At 43.2% G+C, this 17020-nt stretch overlaps 1 protein-coding gene across 1 annotated transcript in view; it reads right to left on the reverse strand.

Annotated features, from left to right (window-relative positions):
* Positions 1 to 17020, reverse strand: part of LOC130111478 (protein kinase C-binding protein NELL1-like) — a 429520-nt gene that overhangs the window by 107241 nt on the left and 305259 nt on the right. Inside the window, exon 14 of the mRNA XM_056278686.1 lies at positions 300 to 422. Coding sequence (XP_056134661.1) covers positions 300 to 422 — 123 coding nt within the window. The remainder of the gene's footprint in view (positions 1 to 299; positions 423 to 17020) is intronic.

Genomic DNA, 17020 nt, shown 5'->3' on the forward strand with positions numbered 1-17020 from the left:
GGAGAGGGCTAGTAAAGTGTTGTCTGTGGAAAGAGGCCCAGTGTGTGTGTGTATGTTTATGTTGTTATGGTGCCATGTTGTATGGGGGTGCAAGGGAGGTGAAAGGAAGTGCAAGATGGAAAAACAGGCTAACGTTCTGCAAGAATCAATTCTCATCATCTCTGGTTAAGAGGAAGCAGAGGGCGGAAGAAGCACATGATATGGAGATCAGACAGTGAGAAATGCCCAAATGTGTGCAGGGTTGAGGAGATGAGAGTGTTGTAAGGGGGCATGCTGGGAATTGCCGGGGGCGGCCTTACCTCTGCAGATGGTGCCGTTGCCAACATAGCCAGGCTTGCAGGTGCATAGGTGACCTCTGATGGTGTTGGTGCAGATGGCGTTCTCATCGCACCAACTTTGGCCGCTGGTGCACTCATCGTGCTCTGAGGGAGGGAGAGAGTAAGGTCACAAAGGTTGTCTGTCTTTGTGTGAGTGAGTGAGTGAGTGAGAGACAGAGAGAGAGAGAGAGAGAGAGAGAGAGAAAGAGAGGCAGACAGACAGACAGACAGACAGACAGTAAAACAGGGAAAGCTGAGAAGAGTTGACTGTTGTGATATCGTTTGATGTGCTGTGGGGTGCGCTATAACAAAATGCTGTTGTTTAGCATCTTGCTATATAAATCAAATCAAAATCAAATCAGTTTTATTTGTATAGCCCAATATCACAAATTGCAAATTTGCCTCAGTGGGCTTAACAGCAACACAGCATCCTGTCCTTAGACCCTCTCATCGGATAAGGAACAACTCCCTAAAAAAAACCTTTAACAGGGAGAAAAAATAGGAAGAAACCTCAGGGAGAGCAACAGAGGAGGGATCTCTCTCCCAAGACGGACAGCGTGCAATCGATGTTGTGTTTACGCAATTTACACAATACAACATTGAAATAGGGTAACATAATTATATACAGTGAATGTGTCCCCTCTGAAATAATTGGACCATTTGTAGAAACTTTCACCTACAACAGGAAAAAAAAAATTCAGACGGGTGAAATGCACGTTTGCAGCAAATATCAAGATTCTGTCTGCAATGGTGAGAAAGCTGAGCTTGTTTGAATTTTAGGATCTTTTTGGCTGGGTGTGCCATGTTGGGCCAATCATTTTAATTTTGTAAATGCCAGGGCATGGTGTCAGGATGCATCATTCCTCCCAGAATTTTGAACAAAGTTCAACTCAGACCCAGATCCAGTACCACGTAAACATTTCATAATGCACCTGCACTTTATTGTTTTTGATTTGTCTTGCACTGTTATCCTAATGATATCTTTGGTTTTGGCTGTTACACCTTTGCTGTGATGTATTTTCTTTATGGATTTTTTCCCCCATTTTTCTCCCCAAAGGTATCCAGCCAATTACACCACTCTTCTGAGCTGTCCCAGTTGCTGCTCCACCCTCTCTGCCGATCCGGAGAGGGCTGCAGACTACCACATGACTCCTCCGATACATGTGGAGTCACCAGCCGCTTCTTTTCACCTGACAGTGAGGAGTTTCGCAGGGGGACATAGTGTGTGGAAGGATCACGCTACCCCCCCCCCCCGAACAGGCACCCCAACCGACCAGAGGAGGCACTGGTGCAGCGACCAAGACACATACCTACATCCAGCTTCCCACCCACAGATGCAGCCAATTGTGTCTGTAGGGATGCCCAACCAAGCGAGAGGTAACACAAGGATTCGAACTGCGATCCCCGTGTTGGTAGGCAACGGAATAGACTGCTACGCTACCCGGACGTCCTCTGTTGTGATGTATTTTGCAGTACTTTCTGTTATAAGCAAAATGACTGCATTTCTGTTGCAATTTTCTTGTCTGAGGACAAAAAGCACTTTACGTTGAAATATATGCATCACATTACACTATGGGTGGCCCAAATAGGAAGTGAACCCTCAACTTTGGCTGTATCAGGGCCACTCTCAAAATATATGCCGGCATAACATCGGGCACGCTACCAACTGAGCTATACAGGACTACATTTAATTCTATTGTATTCCTGTTGTTGCATGTGTGTGATACTATAGTCTACTGTTCTGCCTATTGGATGTTCACTGTTATATCGTGGCCACATACCCTTTGCATCGATGCAGTGAATTTAATGCAGGAAATTGGCATCATTATTTTGCAACTGTAATCACTAACTGAAAAAAAAATAATCAGGTATTGGCTGCTCCATTTGTATTTTGATGTGGTTAATCTGTATACTGTGTACCACAACTGGATCAAACCACTAGTACAGGTGTTAAGCGATGTTTGCTTCTCTGCTGCTTCTACGCCATTTCCACCCCCTCATTGTTCATTGAAGAAATTACTGGAAGGTAGAGGAATGTGATCCTCAGAGAGAACATAGTTTAAAAGTATCATATTCACAAACAGAAGGAACATACTATGATACTGTTGGTGGCAGATAAGAATTTCTTTATACATGAATCCAGGAAACTACCGGAAGTAAACAAGTTGCCATTACTGCAGCGGCGTGTCCCTACAATAGGTGCACTTTTGAATGCATACTGTCATGAGAAGTGTACAATTTTCAACTTTTACCTCTACTTTCTATGTAACATTACTTTTGACATCGATGTCTAGGAGTTCAAGAAGAACCTGCGCAGTTCGCAGCTGCCCCAACAGTAGTGGCAAACTTCAACTTTGGAAAAAGACTGAATGTGAATCACACAAGCCTTTACCTTATGAAGAGTGCCCCTGTCTGAGACCTTTACATAGACTCCCTGAGCGTGCAGAGGACCAAGAGGTTTGCCAGAAGTGGATCAAGAATATTAACAGAAAAAATACTTTGTTCCCACAGAATGGTAGGTTTTGGTTAACAGTAGTCAATCTCTATTCATCTAGGGTTAGGGTTACTACACATACTGCTGTCACTGTCAGTGGGCAGTAACACACTGACCTGCTACGACTTGCCACTGCGGTAATGGCAGCGCCGCTAGATGGCAGAACACACAAATCGGTTGCTGGATTGGTCCATAGATAAACGTCAAGTATTTCATTGTCGTCCGGGTGGCATGGCGGTCTATTCCGTTGCCTACCAACATGAAGATCGCTGGTTTGAATCCCCATGTTACCTCTGGCTTGGTCGGACGTCCCTACAGACATAATTGGCCATGTCTGCGGGTGGGAAGCTGGATGCGGGTATGTGTCCTGGTCGCTGCACTAGTGCCTCCTCTGGTCGGTCGGGGCGCCTGCTCAGGGGGGAGGGGGAACTGGGGGGAATAGTGTGATCCTCCCACGCGCTATGTCCCCCTGGCGAAACTCCTCACTGTCAGGTGAAAAGAAGCGGCTGGCGACTCCACATGTATTGGAGGAAGCATGTGGTAGTCTGCAGCCCTCCCCGGATCGGCAGAGGGGGTTGGGCAGCGACAGGGATGGCTCGGAAAACAGGGTAAATAGGCAAGTGTAATTGGGGAGAAAAGGAGGGGAAAAAATCTATTTAAAAAAAAGTATTTCATTGTCTTGGTACTTTTACTCTGTGCAGTGGAAATAAAATTGAATCTAATCTCATGAGTAAAACTATCAAGTGAATGAGTTTTTGTCTGCAGTAATTGTCACTTTTGTTAATGTTTGTCACAGCCATCACATGATTGCGGAAGTGGAATGATTCCAGTGTCCAGACTATTCAGTTTATAGTGCTCTTCTCTAATGCATACTTATTGATAGTCACTGCATTAGCGGCATTAGTTTGCCACTTTGAAACATTGACTGTGTATGTGTGGTCTGTACGACCTGTCACAAAAAATTTTAAATTTTGTTTTGCATACGGCTCCACTCCTTTAGTGATTTGCCCTCAGAAATGATCAATGTCTCAACGTATCTGCAGGATATGTGGGATCCCCTCTCAGAGAGGCAAGTGCTAAACATCAAATTTGAGTGTTTGGATTGATTTTTATCTTAGCCCTTCTGATAATGTTTCTCACGGTGGTTAGGCATTTCGCTGTGTACAGACTGCCACAGACAGTGGGGTTAAGAGTCATAAAAATTGCGTGGTTGAAATGATTTCTTGTCCCAACCCAAATGTACCTCAGTAGAGACAACTATATAGAAGTATCCTGTTTAGCCGAAAAGATGTTTGCCACCACATAAAGGTCAAATTAAGTTTTTTTTTTTTTTTTGATAGGAATAAACAAGAAGATTGGTTGACCCTGCCACATTTACTTCTGTCAGCAATATCGCAAACCTGTTGTTTTCATTCATTCCCCCTCTTATTCTCCAGGACGTCCTTGATGTTGTGAAGCACTCTAAAGCACGATAAAGTCAAATGTCACGTTAGAGTTTCAAGTTCCAAACAATTCACATCACTGTCAAAAGGATGTTCTACCACTTGTCTGGGCTATGCCAACAGTCCGTGAAGAGAGGAAGGGGCAAACAAGAGCTTTACTGAGGTTCTTAGCCACAAATCTAGTTCCTCCCCCCAACATTCATCCATCCATCCATCCATCCATCCATTATCCAAACCACTTATCCTTACTCAGGGTCATGGGGATGCTGAAGCCATCCCAGCAGTCATTGGGCGGCAGGTGGGCAGACACCCTGGAAAGGCCGCCAGACCATCACAAGGTCGACACTCACACAAACATTCATGTTCACACCTAGGGACAATTTAGTATGGCCGATTCACCTGACCTACATGTCTTTGGACTGTGGGAGGAAACTGGAGCACGTGGAGGAAACCCATGCAGACATGGGGAGAACATGCAAACTCCACACAGAGGACGACCCGAGACGACCCGCAAGGTTGGACTACCCTGGGGCTTGAACCCAGGACCTTCCTGCTGTGAGGCGACCGCGCTAACCACTGCACCACCGTGCCCCACATCCATAACAATTTTATATTATTCATTTTACATTCTTCTTTACATTTAGGGAACGAATGTTTTGAAAAAATGTTTTAGTGCCATTTAGACACATTAAAATTATTATCATTCGATAAATGTCTTCTTTAGTCATAGGATGATGGCCTGTGCTCACACAAGAAGCCTTTTTTTTTTTTGGATTGTACAGTACACTACTGACAACTTACTGCACTCCAAAAGGTGCCTGGACTTGAATTCATGGTGAAATACACTCAGCGCCCTAACAAGTGGGGAGATAAAACTCTGGGAATTGGGAGCAACATCTTACACAGGTCGCAGTTGTGCCATACCATCTGACCACATGGGTTCAGGTGCTTCCTTCTACAAAGTCATCCCTGGAGAGACACTGATGAATACCTGTGCTCAGGGTCAAAATTTCGTATCATGCCAAGTTTTTATCTCCTTTCTCCAGTCCTATGAGTTTGGTGTGTACAATTAGCAAGAGGGAATTTGGAGAGGGTAGTGCCACTGGCAGTGAATGGTCAGCAGCTTTCAAGACAAATTGGTCACAGAAAAAAAAAAAAACAAAAACCTATATATTGTAGTGCTCTGACGCTGCAACTCAGAAGAGTGAAAAGTTAGCTTTGCTTTAAAGCAAGTCACTAAAAACCCTTGACTCCACTCAGGCACTGATGGCAGGCTGCACCTGCTGATGACCTCTATGAAGTAAAGTATAGTATTATGAGCTGATGGATGATTAGATTTTTTCATACACATTCTCATCAAGGCAGAGAACACACTCTTCAACTGTAAAGATCCAATTTTATAAGGTACATGATAATGAAGTTCATCGCACCACTGCAGCATTCCTAATGATTGCTTGGGAATGTTAACATATTACATATGTCATGCTACTAATAAGTCTTCATTTGAAAAGAAAGAAAAAAAACTAATGAGGTTGTGCTGCTATTGACCTGCGGCCACCCCAGTCCCTTGAGTGCATTATAGTAACGCACTATTATAAAGGGAAAATATCATACATATATTTCAAATGTTAAATTTGAAGTACATATATAACCATATATGGTATATAAATATGCCATAAAAACATTAATTAAAAATTCTGGATCCTTTTGTTGCCGATAAACGGAGGATTAATGTTTCCTGTGAAATATGTTTATGGCATCCAGCTCTCCTGTACTGCTAATTGGTCTGATTTAGCATTGATAAATAGGGCTTCGAGGAGATTTTAACATGATCTAAGAGGCCAATAAACACTACATTAAAGCGTACCACAACGACAGCTAAAAAGCAAATTTTCTCAATGACATTTTCTCAATGACTATAGTGTGGTATGTTGTAAAACTAGTCAGCTGTAGACAGCTTACTTGTTTTTATCAAATGATGAACCATTAGGGTTCTTCCAATGCATTCCAAGGCAGGCTGGACCAGGCTGCTTCTTTTGCTTACAGGGTAAACACATTTTCTTGCACAGATACCTCATCAATATGCGAAACCCATGCAAGTCATGACTAATGCATTTCTCCTTAATTAACGAGTGGTGTTCGTGAAGCCTGGAAGCAACTCCGACATATCATTTAGTTTAGTTTTGTTTTTTTCCTCTCTCTTCCTCTCTCAAGGATTTCCTCTTGAACACTGAACTATGAAGTGAAGGTGGATGTCAACAGTGCTGTTGGGGACGTGTAAGAGTTTATGGAAGGGAAATAAAAAGTAAGGGGCTTTAATGGGACGGCAACTGGGAGAGTGTCAGATATGTAAATATTCAAAACGCCTGTGTCTGAGTCTATGGTTAGGCAGCATACTTTGACAAAGTATTTAGTGCCTGAATACGGAATACATTGTCCTAAATGTAATCAGTAATGGATTCAGTTAAAATACTCAAAAGGAGTTAATTATTTAGATTATGTTTAGAATACATCTTCAAAAGGCACACGTGAAACAGTTGTGCTGTATCATGAATATTATTTATGTGACATTCTGGCTTATTTCTTGATGTTACTGGTATCTCCATGTCATTATTTTAATATGTGCTGACCATCTGCCAATGGTTAACTGTGCTCTATGGACATGTGGTCCACCTAGGAGAACGTGAGTGTGTACTCATTGCTATTATGATGATTCTAATCTTGTGGTTGTGAGTATGTGTGTAAGTATGAGGGCTTTTCAGCTGAACTCGCCATTTTCATAATCATATTGTATGAATCACAATAGGCATAACAGAAAACGCAAATTTACACACACACCACATGCACAGGCACACACAGGCATGCACGAACATACTATGTGAACTGTGACACATAAACTGAATTGTTTGTAGCAAATATGTTGTTTGTAAATATGTGTTTCATCATGGCTGAGATTCAGAATAATCTTTAAAAGATAATTTCCTTCTATCCAGTTTTAAATGTTTGCATGAGCTCACACTTGCCTGGCAATGAAAACGTGAACACGTGGTCCCAATCGCAATGCCAATGGTGATTAGGATTCAATTATTCTAAAGGTATTCTCCTCAAACTTTATTAAGAAACTGTAATCTTAAAAATGCTGCTTCAAAACATACACTTGAATATGTAACACCGTTACTTTCATTTCATTACAACACAACCCTGCTCGTGAACAGTGTTCACGAGTGAGGGTAGGACGGAGCGAGAGATTGACAGGTGGATTGGTGCAGCATCAGCAATAATGCGGACATTGTACCGGACCGTTGTGGTGAAGAGGGAGCTGAGCCGGAAGGCAAAGCTCTCAATGTACCACTCAATCTTAATTCCAACCCTCACCTATAGTCATGAGCTTTGGGTAGTGACCGAAAGGGTGAGATCACAGATACAAGCGGCTGAACTGGGTTTCCTCCGTAGGGTGTCTGGGTTCAGTCTTAGCGATAGGGTGAGGAGCTCGGACATCCGGAGGGAGCTTGGAGTAGAGCCGCTGCTCCTTCACGTCGAAAGGAGCCAGTTGAGGTGGTTCGGGCATCTGATTAGGATACCTCCTGGGGCGCCTTCCTTTGGAGGCACAGCCAAGTGGAAGGAGACCCCGGGATAGACCCAGAACTCACTGGACAGACTACATGTCCAATCTGGCCTGGGAACGCCTTGGGATCACCCAGAAGGAGCTGGAGGGTGTTGCTGGGAAGAGGGACGTCTGGAGTGCCCTGCTTAGCTTGCTGCCACCACGACCCGACCCTGGGGAAGCAGCTGATGATGAATGAATGAATGAACAACCCTGTTCACAGGTTATACCATGAAGGGAAGAGATGGCTGTGACCACTGCCTCAACGGCCCAGAATTATAGGTTAAACTATTTTGATTTTGTCATAGTTTTGCTTTGATCTTAGCGAAAGGATTTTTTTTTTTACCCTTATGTGCGTTATTATGTTTTGTTTGTCATTGTGCATTATGTTGTTGGTTGTTTAAAAATATAATTAAAGGGGGCATCCGGGTGGCGTGGCGATCTATTCCGTTGCCTACCAACACAGGGATCCCGGTTCGAATTCCTGTGTTGCCTCCGGCTTGGTCGGGAGTCTCTACAGACACAATTGGCTGTGTCTGTGGGTGGGAAGCTGGATGTGGGTATGTGTCTTGGTCGCTGCACTAGCGCCTCCTCTGGTCAGCTGGGGTGCCTGTTCGGGGGGGAGGGGGAACTAGGGGGAATAGTGTGATCCTTCTACACGCTACATCCCCCTGGTGAAAAGAAGCGGCTGGCAACTCCACATGTATCGGAGGAGGCCTCCCTGGATCGGCAGAGGGGGTGGAGCAGAGACCAGGATGACTCGGAAGAGTGGGGTAATTGGCCAAATTCAATTGGGAAGAAAAAGGGGAGGAAAAAAAATAAAACAAAAATAAAAACAAAAATATATACTTAAAAAAAGATCAGGAACATTTGTTTATGTCGTCAACAGAATTGTTTCATAAATAACATGACTTGCAGTGACCTGTGATTCTTGCTGGTGTTTGTTAGTTTTGATTTGTTTTGTTATATTGATTCCAAAAAACACAAGAAAAGTGATCACCAATAATAAACCTTTCAGCTAAAAAAGCAAACATTACTGAATCAAAGGCTTAGGGATTTTGATTTTTTGATTTTGAGGTACTTCATTGATCCCCGTGGGAAAATTACACTCTGCATTTAACCCATCCTAGCCTGTGTAGCTAGGAGCAGTGGGCAGCCACCGTGCAGCCCGTGGGGACCAACTCCAGTTTGTCTTGCCATGCCTTGGTCAGGGGTACAGACAGGAGTATTAATCCTAACATGCATGTCGTTTTTGGATGGTGGGGGAAACCGGAGCACCTGGAGAAAACCCATTGCAGACACGGGGAGAACATGAAAACTCCACACAGAGGACGACCTGGGGTGACCCCCAAGGTTGGACAACAACGGGGTTTGAACCCACGACCTTCTTACTGTGAGGCGATATCACTAACCACTGCACCATCATGCCAAGGGAGGCAAGGACATAGCCTGAGAACCAAATGAATCTGCGAACTCATGTTTTATTTGCTTTGGCAGATGCATCTGATCCTCCACCCGTTCAGACAGATTTCCAGCTGACCTGATCCAGGTCAGGCCAATCACAACCATTTATCCATTATGGAATGGGTTTGATAAGATGCCTGTCCAGTGGAGCGCCGTCAAGGCATTTTCATAAACAAGCAAGATGGCTGCCGTTGATTTGGAATGGTCTGTTGAAGCTGCTACCGAGGCAGTAATAAACAAACTGGATTGTATATGTTCTCTAAAAGAAGAACAAAAAACTGCACTTAAAGCATTTTTTGATAACAAATATGTGTTTGCCATACTTCTGATGACAGGCTCTTTGCTTTGACAGATGCGTCTGGTCCACCTCCCGTTCAGACAGATTTCCAGCCGACCTGATCCGGGTCAGGCCAATCACAACCATTTATCCAATATGGAGTGGATTTGATACGATGACTGTACAGAGGAGCGCTGTTGAGGCATTTTCATAAACAAGCAAATTGGCTGCTGTTGATTTGGAATGGTCTGTTGAATCCGCTATCGAGACTAATAAACAAACTGGACGGTATATTTTCTCTAAAAGAAAAAAAAACTGCACTTAAAGCATTTGTTGATAAGAAATACATTTCTGCCATACTTCTGACAGGCTCAGTGCTAGATCACACATTTCATTACTCTGATTGGTTGTAGGTCGATCCAATTGCGTCTAGAGGTATTTTGGTCTGCGCTCATTGACAACGCCCCTTGGAAATCGAAAATGAACTGAGAGGTTCCATACTAATTTGCATTTGCAAATTGGTCTGGCGATGTCAGGCTAGCAAGGACACATCATGAGGAGGAAACTGAGAAAAGTTTCCAAAGCACAAAATCAAATATTTGACTCATGAAAACAAACACAAAATCCATAAAAAAAAAAACCTCTGCATACCATCAATGAACTAGTTAAGTCAAACGATGCATGTTTTTCATAAGAGGTTTGACATTTAAGATCTCTTAGATTAGTACTGATGATAAAGATCAATGCCGTCTTGGAAGGGCAGGGATCTTTGCTGGGGAGACATCAGCAACAGTTTGAGAATGTTAATTTAGATGTCCTTGCCACAAGTATGACAAGCCTCTCATCCTGTTATCCCATGTGTAGTAAAAAAAAAAAACTGTAAAAAAAACTGCCTGTGATCAGTTATCCTGTGGACAAAAACAGCTTGTGGATCAGAAGGGTCAAAGGACAATGGTGATAATTGTACAAGTGAACAGATAGTCCACAACCAAGCAAATCACTTCCAAATTCAATATAGTGTCCAAAACGTAATTTCAGAATGCACCGCTTATCCCTTCATATTTACTGTTTATGGACACTTCCAGCATGATAATGCACCATGTCATAAGGCACGTATCGTCACCAAGTGGTTCCAGGGACATGACAGTGAGTTTTCATTACTTCAGTGTCCTACACAGTCCCAAGATTTCAACCCTATCAAGCATCTTTGCAATGAGGTGGAAAGGACTGTTTATAGCAAGACTGTGCAGCCGTCCAATATACAGTAAATATGCAATGCAGTCATTTCTGCTTGGTACAACATTCTTGCACAATACATCAAGCAACTTACAGAATCCATGCCCAGGCAAATTAGTGAATTAGGCCAAAGGAGAAACAACACACATCTAGATAGGTGTAACTCAGTGTAATTACACTATGAACTCAGTGTAATTTTTTTGTGCTGCTGCTGATACACAATAAAGATCTGGTATACCGACTTCATTCCATGGTCAACGGACATTCAGAGGCTTCAGGCCAATTTAGCATTACAGAAATGATGACTAAATCCACTGCTTGGAAAAAAAGATTAGACAAGTAAATTGAATGTTATCAAAACATTTGATGAGTTTATCCTTTATCATCTGCTTCATTCTGCTGGTAAATTCAGTAATCATACATTTGGAAATAGTTTAGATTGAGTTCAGTTTTTCAGTTACACAGCATTCAGAAGCACAGATAAAAGAAGCAGTGATCTAATTAATGGACTCTAATAAATGTGCTCTTATTCTATCTGAATAAGCAGATTGCCTGTGCAAATGGTAAATTGAACATCGACGACTTGAAAAGAAGCAATTTAATGTATAAATAGAGGTGGTTATTAGAAATTGCTCTACAAAGAAACTAGTATCATAACTGGTATAATGGAACTTTTTTCAGAAATATCTTCAATAATGACCACTGGGTATTTCATCTTAACACAGACTTATCTTCACCAGAAATAGGGCAAGATGTCAAGGGAGATCTAAGATTACAATTAAGGCTAAATATTTTGATGAATGAGCTCAGCACTTCTATTGGCCCAATTGCCTTTCTTCATTTTCATATAACATATGGGCTAGAACTTTTTTTTTTTTGGACTGGATTGGACTTAGGTCATCAATTTATGCTTCAAAGAAAAGGAGAAATGCTGACATCATCAACATACGTATGTAGCAAGCCAAATCAAATAAAGATATAATTAATAGTCTTTTTTTCTATTTCTTCTTTCTTTTTTTTTTAAATGGGCAAACACTCCTTAGGATATTTGTTTATTCATTCAGTGGGAGAGCTGAAAGGGGGACTTGGAGGAAGACTGAAAAAGTTCCTGCCGTGATTTAATCCTATGCCAGTGGGGGCACAAAAATGTATCAAGACACAGCACACTTGAATGCTCATTATCATTATCTGAGTATAATGGTTATTTCTAATTTGGTCTGTTCACGAGCATTTTTTACTGATCTGATTCCTGCTTATGTCTCACATCAATCAGCAATGTTAACACAACAGTGACTCTTACTGCATGTACTACATAGTTACTTTTTTTTTTTTAACAAGTTACTGACATGTGGCCAGCAGATTTTGAGTTGAGACAGCTAACAAGCTGGAGATTTGCTCGGTTACCATGGGCTTCACCAGGGGCCCTGACCAGCTCCTTGTCTACATTTCAGTCAGCTTTTTAATCTGCACTCCTACAGCAGCAATCTCTCTCCACCTCCTCAGCCTCATACAGAATGCTGTAGCTAGCCTTGTCTACCTGCAATCTTCTTATATTCCAGTCACCCTTCTCCAGTGTTGTCTCCTCTGTCTTTGTACAGCTACTTGAGTAAATCTCAAACCCTGGTACTCGCAGACAAAGTCTCATTAAGGAGATAGTTGAGCCCGAAACTCTTGGTGTGTGCCTTGAATTCTTCTACTAATGGATGCTGTGGTTCTTCTTTCCTATGGTGAGCTGGCCGTTGCTTCACTTGGCCTTGAATGGCCCTCAGAGTCACCAGGAAGGAAGAGTAACTTGTCTTCCCATGTGAAGGGAAAACTCAGCTATTCAAAGTACACTGTTTGTTCCCCTCTACCCTATAATCCTTTGCCCCTGAATCATATCCCCAACCTCCTACTATTCTCACTTACTCATACCTGTTCTTGTTCTTACTCTTTTGCCATTTGACTATTGTTTCTTTATCTGTAACATTGTTATGATACAGTACATACAGAACATGTGTTGGATCTGTGTCTGTGGCTTTGACCTTTTTCATTTCATTTATATATACTTTCCATGCACACTTAATCTAATATAGAGACACAGGGGGTCAAAGTCTATCCCAGCACTGGGCTGAAGGCAGGGAGACATCCTAGAGTCAAAATCCAATTCTTTTTAACCACCCCCCCCCTTTTTCTCCCCAATTATACTTGGCCAATTATCCCACTCTTCTGAGTCATCCTGGTCGCTGCTCCACCCCGTGCCAATTTGGGGAGGGCTGTAGACTACCACATGCTTCCTCTGATACATGTGGAGTCGCCAGCCGCTTCCTTTCACCCGACAGTAAGGAGTTTCGTCAGAGGGATGTAGCGCGCGAGAGGATCACGCTATTCCCCGCAGTTCCCCCTTCCCCCTGAACAGGCACCCCAACCGACCAGAGGAGGCGCTAGTGCAACAACCAGGACACATACCCACATCCAGCTTCCCACCCGCAGACACGGCCAATTGTGACTGTAGAGATGCCTGACCAAGCCAGAGGTAACACGGGGATTCGAACTGGCCCTTCAAAATCCAATTCTTAACCAATAGTGAGCAATTTAGAGTCTCCCGTTGACATAACATGCAAATCTTTGGGTTGTGGGGAGAAAACCGGGACCCCCCAGGAAACCCTCGTGAACATGGAGACAATATGCAAACTCCACACATACGGGCTGGGATTGAAACCGCGATATCCTTCCTACGAGACAACAGCATAGTTAAACTAATTCCAGGTTACTCCAAATCAATATGAAAGCCAAATGCTTTAAATTTAAATACAGTGTATGAAGTGTTAAATACATCTCCCATTATGAATTTTCATGAATTTTATGTATGTGTGTCGCTTGGGAAATATGTAAAAGGTGGCAAATTTACTTACAGTTACTCGTATAATAATGTTTTCCATCTTTCATTATCTTTGCTTGTTTGTCCCGTTTTGTAACTTAACAGGGAAACTGTCATTTTTAATCATTATGTGTTACTAGTTTTTTTTTCGTTTTTTTTTCTCCCCAATTGCATCCGGCCAATTACCCCACTCTCCTGAGCCGTCCTAGTCACTGCTCCACCTCCTCTGCTGATCCAGGGAGGGCTGCAGACTACCACATGCCTCCTCTGATACATGTGGCGTCGCCAGCTGCTTCTTTTTACCTGACAGTGAGGAGTTTCATCAGGGGGACGTAGCACATGGGAGGATCACGCTATTCTCCCCAGTCCCCCCCCCCCCCCAAACAGGCACCCTGACCAACCAGAGGAGGTGCTAGTGCAGTGACCAGGACACATACCCACATCCGGCTTCCCACCTGCAGACACAGCCCTACAGAGAAGCGTGTCCCTACAGACACAGTCGGGTGTCTGTAAGCTGGAGGTAATATGGGGATTCAAACCGGCAATCCCCATGTTGGTAGGCAACGGAATAGACAGCTATGCTACCCAGACATGTTACTAGTTTTATAATTCACTTTACATTTGTCCTTTATCAGTGTGCAACTACATTGAACTTAACTAAACTAAAAATGATTAGATATACAAAAAACACTATTTTGTATGTTATTTCAATCTCAAGGCTTTTTACTTAGTGTGCCAAAACTTAACAAAACAGATGGAGTAACTCCATATTAGCGAGTAAAGCCAACACTTCATGATTCACTTTTACTTTACATAATAAATGTCTTAAGAGTGCCCCTCTCTCTAAAGCCCCAACTGTAGACTTTCTTGTGAAGATCAAGCAGAACATGGCGATAATGTGAAATTTAATGGTCAGTGACAGTCCAATAAAAAGAACATTGCATGGCAGTATTTTTTGGAGGGTTTTATGTACATGCAGAGTCATTGCACTGGCTGTCTGTTTCAGCCTTGCTGCTCACCATGATGGGCGCTCAGCAGAGATTTGCTCTGTGTCGCATGAAGAGAGATGGATTGATAAATGCAGACATAGCATTTAGCTTGAAGGACATGGATTTCCGTGAGATTAGTTGGAGCAAATTTCCAATTTCCCTGAGATAATATTTTTAATACTTATGCTGTGGGGCAAGTACTGCATTGTAACGAGTCACAATTTCATATCCTCGTGCTGTTGTGAATTTGTCGTATTTCCTCATACATAAATAGAGTTTCACTAATTTTTTGTAAACTTGTCAAGGCATCAGATAACTGTTTGGATTTCAGCAACATCTTCTAAGCCACTGTCACAAAGACAACTGAGTTGTGTATAGTCACAGACGAGATAAAATAAAATGGCTATACTTTGATACATATTTATTAATTTATTTGATACTTATTTATTTGGAAACAGGCAATAAATGCCATAAAGCAGTGTTTCCCAACCCAGTCATCAAGGACCCCCTATCCTGCAGATTTTCACTGTAACCCTACATAGGGTAGCCCTACTACTCAACCAATCATCTCATAGCACTTAATTATGCAAGGTGTGCAACATCTGACATAATTTATTGCTGATTGGTTGAATAACTACAAACAGGTACCTATTCAGGGTTGCAAAAAAAATCTGCAGGATAGGGGGTCCTTGAGGACTGGGTTGGGAAACACTGCCATAAAGCAATCCCTATATTTCCTGGGAGATTTTGAAGTGGCAGACAAAATGCATAGTGAAAACAATGCTTCCAGGGAACTGATCTGAATGACAACTGTGTTATTTTCCGATAGCATCACACTATGTGACCAAAATGAATTTAATCATATGTTAAAACTAAAAAGTCCCCTGTTCCACTTTAAATACCTTTTTCTTTCCCACACCATGTGGAAAGATTGCAGCGCGAATTCATGTTCGCAGCGGCCTCACTCAGTACCAGTGTGGGAAGATGGCGGCGCAAATTCACATTTGCGGTGGCCTCACCCAGTGCCATCAGTGCAGTGTCTTATCCACATCTGTATCTAAATTTTTGTCTTCATTTGTTGGCTGAGAGAGCTGGTGCTGGATTGGCTGTGAAAGCTTGGTCTGCTGTGCTGTGGGCCCAGGAACTGTGGCTTTGCCCAGAGCTGCACCCGAGGAGGTGACACTGAGGGGAGTCTGACGGGACGTGGAGCAAGCTAAGCTGACTGCTAGCCCATGCAGACCGGCAGTTTCGATAACACTGAGAGCGGTCTGGCGGTGGCCTCACCTGGCATTGACTGGTGTTTTTGATGTCGTCGTGTGGAGTGTGGGGAGGTATATCAAGGGTGTCTGGCTGGGAGAGATGGCGCTGGATCAGCTGGGAGGGCTTGGTCTGCTTCGTCTGGTTGCCACAGGGAGCATGACCCCTGCCTGGAGCTGCGCCCGAGGAGGAGACACGGTCTAACAGGACATGTAATCAGGGCAGGCTAGGCTGACTACTAGCCCGTGCAGACCGGCGGTTCCAACAGTCATTCTGGCTGGTATTTGTTTCCCTTGGACAGTGATTTTTTTTTTGGTTTGGATATACACTCACTGGCCACTTTATTAGGTACACCTTGCTAGTACCGGGTTGGACCCCCTTTTGCCTTCAGAACTGCCTTAATCCTTCGTGGCATAGATTCAACAAGGTACTGGAAACATTCCTCAGAGAGTTTGGTCCATATTGACATGATAGCATCACGCAGTTGCTGCAGATTTGTCGGCTGCACATCCATGATGCGAATCTCCCGGTCCACCACATCCCAAAGGTGCTCTATTGGATTGAGATCTGGTGACTGTGGAGGCCATTTCAGTACAGTGAACTCATTGTCATGTTCAAGAAACCAGTCTGAGATGATTCGAGCTTTATGACGTGGCGCGTTATCCTGCTGGAAGTAGCCATCAGAAGATGGGAACACTGTGGTCATAAAGGGATGGACATGGTCAGCAACAATACTCAGGTAGGCTGTGGCGTTGACACGACGCTCAATTGGTACTAAGGGGCCCAAAGTGTGCCAAGAAAATATCCCCCACAACATTACACCACCACCACCAGCCTGAACCGTTGATACAAGGCAGGATGGATCCATGCTTTCATGTTGTTGACGCCAAATTCTGACCCTACCATCTGAATGTCGCAGCAGAAATTGAGACTCATCAGACCAGGCAACGTTTTTCCAATCTTCTATTGTCCAATTTTGGTGAGCCTGTGCAAATTGTAGCCTCAGTTTCCTGTTCTTAGCTGACAGGAGTGGCACCCGGTGTGGTCTTCTGCTGCTGTAGCCCATCTGCCTCAAGGTTC

Source organism: Lampris incognitus, chromosome 4, assembly GCF_029633865.1.
Source record: "Lampris incognitus isolate fLamInc1 chromosome 4, fLamInc1.hap2, whole genome shotgun sequence".
NCBI lineage: Eukaryota > Metazoa > Chordata > Actinopteri > Lampriformes > Lampridae > Lampris > Lampris incognitus.